The sequence below is a fragment of the Helicoverpa zea genome, chromosome 1 (genome assembly GCF_022581195.2).
Source record: "Helicoverpa zea isolate HzStark_Cry1AcR chromosome 1, ilHelZeax1.1, whole genome shotgun sequence".
Lineage (NCBI taxonomy): Eukaryota > Metazoa > Arthropoda > Insecta > Lepidoptera > Noctuidae > Helicoverpa > Helicoverpa zea.
The window spans coordinates 14,611,225-14,615,896 of record NC_061452.1 but is presented as its reverse complement, the minus strand read 5'-3'; the positions used below and the strand labels follow the sequence as shown (position 1 = coordinate 14,615,896).

General features: G+C 33.5%; 1 protein-coding gene across 1 annotated transcript; it reads left to right on the top strand.

The window, feature by feature from the left end:
- The first annotated feature begins 1,694 nt into the window (after positions 1-1,694).
- On the top strand, positions 1,695-3,491 carry LOC124629625. Its single transcript, XM_047163122.1, has 2 exons — positions 1,695-1,800; positions 3,217-3,491. The coding sequence occupies exons 1-2, from the start codon at positions 1,695-1,697 to the stop codon at positions 3,480-3,482; spliced, it is 372 nt and encodes a 123-aa protein (XP_047019078.1). The 3' UTR covers positions 3,483-3,491.
- Positions 3,492-4,672: the final 1,181 nt, after the last annotated feature.

Here is a 4,672-nt window from a genome sequence, read left to right as displayed (position 1 = left end):
ATAGTCAATTTTACTTAATTAAATACAAAACATAAGAGACTATCGCCGCTGCCATCCTTAAAAAAATCGCAAATATTTATTTTGAAGTATTTTTCAAGCTCTACTTTACAGGCTCTGCCAGCCCTATTTTTAGTGCCGCTGGGATAATCGCAGGGCTCCTAAAAATGAACGATTACGGTCACCGTCCCTAACTCAGGTATATCCAACGTAACTTGAGCCCTCCACTTTATGCACACATTACGCTATTTCGGGATATTTTGTGGGATAACCTGTTTTTGATAACGTGCGCTGATGTATTTTTTATTGCGAAAACGGCAGTGGCGAAAATAAAAAAAAAATGGAACACCATACCAATGTAATTTGGGAAAACACCACTTCTCAAATATTACAAACCTTAAACTTTGGACATTTACTAGATGAATGTTGTTGATGCTTTTACTTCCACGCAAAACTAAACTGAATGATAATATACATAGTTACTTTTATCGGGGTGCCGGAATGGGTTTTCTGTAGAAACAAAAACAGCTAGGTATTCTTTCAAGTCAAGCCTTAAGAGACGTGGAAACCACTTGAGGGTCCCATGACCAGATAAGAGATAAGGGTCTATCATAAACATCTACACAAAGAAGATTTATTTTTGTCTATAAGCAACAATATATTAAGTCGAATGAGTGCCATTATATGAAAACTTCTTTCGCTATAAATAACACTGTGAAGATAAAAAGGTTTCTTTAGAAGTCGGTGTGTAAAGATTAAGTATTGATATGTTAATTTTAATCATTTACTTTTCAGGATTTTGAATAAGTAGAGTTTTTTTAATGTAATGGAATTTTATTAAGAATGAACAAACATACAAAAAATATAAACATTCCTTTTGAAATCCTTCTCCATTTTGTGAAGTCGGTTCAAAATATCTCGTTTCCTCTCAACTCGTGGGCTGTAAAAAGGAAACCTCTGTACCTTCGAGTAGGTATTACAACTCAGAGTCCTTTTAACACTGGTCTCGATATTTACCGCTGCCCATCCCTAGTGCTACCGTCATATTTATCGACAATGATCCCGGTATCGACCATATTTGCACCGCTCTATCAATTGACATCGACGTTGAATTTGTTAGGTGAAAACCGGGAGTTTGGTTTTGTGATACAATATTGTTTTTTTTTTGGGTGTGGAATGTCCAAAATGATTATTTTTTGCTAATTGACTATAACATCAGCTATTGTCGTTCATAAAGAATGCTATGCGTATATGTTCCCAGAAAATGTTTTAATTTAAAGAAAATGAATTCTTCTTAAAACTTCTTGAATGCCGACAGTTGAGTAACCAAATCGTCTCACGAAGCCGCATAGACCAATACTTTCTATTATTAAATTATCTTAAAAAAAGCAAGTCATGAAACTCCATGAAACAACTTACATAACAACTATCTAACTATGAGAAAATAATTTTCAACATTGTCAAGTTCAGCATAACTTTATTATGTACAGTTTAGCAGTTCTGTAGAAAGTGTTAACTAAACATTCTCTCAGCTTTTCCTCAATTAGCACTAGTACGAGGTTTTGAGAGTCTAAAAATTACCCGTATGTATGGTTTTGTACCATAACGTGATCGATTCATGGTCGGTTCAGACAATAAAATAGATATTAAAAGTAAAATCTTATTTTATTATTGTTTTTTGGTGTTGCCAGTTCAAAATGCGTCAACTGACAGTGTTGCTAGTGTTTTTATTTGTTGTGTTCTGCGAGGGGTCAGATACTGCTCTTGAAGGGAGAGGGAAGAAGAAGAAAATTGGACTGTTTAGTAAGTTTACTTACCCAAGTTATTAAAAAAGATGAAATACCAATAGTTATATTCAATTCGAATGCGCTTAAGGTAAACGTGGGTCATCCAAAAAAACTATAAAAATAACAAATATACTCGTTACGTTATGATAAAGTTTCGACAGCTCTAATATTGAAAATATCATTTTGATTTTCAGTATTTTGTGATCGCATAGTTGTGTACTATTAAATTTGTACTCGCCAGCGCAAATTCCATCAGTCACAAATCGATATGATTAACTTTAGAGCGACTGAAACAAATATGCAGCTTCCCACTGCACAATGGAAATATTTTATTGACCCGTAAATGGATTGTGTTCAATAAATTCAAATGTGCCTCCATTGGAAAGCGATTATGAAATACCAGTTTATCACTCATAACTATATTGTGAAGCTATTTGTCACCGTTTTAATATTATTGCGTATTATATTGTTTGTGTTTTGATTTGTGAAATAAATTAGTGTTATGGAATTTAGGACTTTATTTTAGTTTAACCAACTCTATTGCATCTTCAAAATAAAACTTTGTTCATGGATAGTGTTCTGTCGATTTCGATTCTGTGTTAAAGAGTAAAATAACAGATCAACATCACTTAGTTACACAAGATAAAATTCTAGATGAGACGGCCACCAAAACGCCCACCTTTCGTTAGTAGGTACTTAAGTGTTTTTTGGTAAGAAAAAGTGGTACACTTTATAGCTTAGCAAAGTTTTGACCTCCAAAGCTCAGGCAGTTCATTTCAGAAATATTTCTAAATAATAGTCATTCATTTTGAAATACCAAAGTTTCGCAAATCCAGCAAAACAAAAGTAAATACAAATCCTCTTCCACAAGCCAAATAACTTGTAAATAACGAGTAAGTACAGTCTGACCATATCCCAATAAACAAGGATTCCGTAGGTCTCGTTAATATTAATATAAATATAGTAAATACGAGAGGTTTATTGAATTCTGTGTCACGCACGGGCGGACAAGCAATTACTCTGCTAAGCCCAGTTTATTGTTATCTTGGATAAGTTAGGCATTGTTGCTGGGTTTGCTATGAATATGAAGGTATTATATTTAATTTTATTGTAGAGTTAGAAAAAGGGCTTAGCTTTTATTTGTACCTTACATTGCCCGCCTAGTAAAAGTTCATACATATTTTGCTGAAAATAATTTTGCTCATTGAAATGGTAAGAAGATTTTCTAAATTCAAAAAATTTAATCATAGTTTGATTGATAATAACAAAAATATATAACACACACAGCCCCTAAGCGGCTCACCATATAAGTACCAGACTTGCTTGCGGTTCTAAATAAAGTTTCTACTAAGAGTGTCTGGGAACAAAAAGTGGTCTCCTAAGAAGAATAAATCGGAAAGCACCCACTAACTAAACATTTTCCTGTCCCCAGTATACTTCGTGGACCTAGTCATCAAGAAGATCTTCATTCTCAAACTAATATACGCCTTCGCGTTCTGGCTGCTTCTCCACAAAGCTGGCTACATCTTCGGCTGGTTCCTCAGCTACATCAAGGAGAAGCCGGAGTATCATGGACATCATGATCATCACCACGTAGAATATGGCCACGAGTATGGACCACATGGCCCATATAGGCGGGGAGGTCAGAAGCCTGTTAACCCATATTCGGCGCCCAGTCGGAATGTTAAACCTTATTAAGACATTGTATGTTGGATGGCAGATATACGAGAGACACAATTGATTTTCTATTGTTTTATAATTAGCGACGTACAAGGACTTAAGCCGTCTGAGTGGCTTGCCAGGGAAATATTTCACTGTATGTGTTAATGCGAATATGTGTATGTGTGTGAGTAGCTGTGTAAATAAAGTTTTAATACATATCAGCCTAGCAAAAGTAGGCTAGTAATATCGTTATTGAGTAGGAACAAAACGTTAGAAGTTTCGTGTTGTTACGTAAGAGTACTACATATACTACGACTATACTATAGACTTACGCATCTTTATTATTTAGTCTGTCTATCAATGTCTCTGTACTGAATTGTTACTGAGAATGTAAGAATTTTGAGACTTTTCCAATTAGTTCATAGATGTGGGTTGAGTCTACTTAAGTGAGCTCAGACAATACTTCAGACTACGTAATAAGATTTATTTATATTGAGTATTAATTTGTATTAGCTAGTTATTTTAAATGGATGTTTGTAATTTATTGCGCGTTATTTATTGTATAAATAGGTATCATTAAAGTGATTTGTGCTTATTTTTTTGTTTTTTTCAATCCTTGGTAATGGTGTTTTCTTAACCATTAATAAATATGTAATGAATTTAATGTATATTTTAACTTATAATACTTATTTAAGTATTGTCTGTAAAAGCACTTTAAATTAGTATACTTAATTGGGTTATCAAAAATTGGGCATACATTTTGGAAAATAATAAGAACAGTAAGTAGGTTAGTATGTTCGTTCACAACTTTGTTGTTAACTTAGTTCTATTAAATTGTTGGCATTGATTACCTATTCATTTCAATAACTGCATTTCAATAGCAAATAATCACAGTAAGAAAAATGTTGGAAATCTTGCAGGCCAAACCACATTGGTTAAATGAAGAAAAATTTATCTACGTCTTATTATCGAAGCAAAAATTTAAATAATTTCTTAGTCAAGTAACACCAGGTGCAAACACTAGTTGACCAGTAAACAAGCATTGCCCCCTGGCGATTCCTGCCACTTCTGGTGCCAAGTTTCGAACATGGGGTTTTATCTTGACGTTAATTTTACTTTATTTTAAAAGTATTGTATGACAATAAAATGTAATAGCCGACCTATTTTGGGTGTTTTCAGTGTTAAATGACAATTAACTACGTTATTTTACTTATCTCAGTATATTT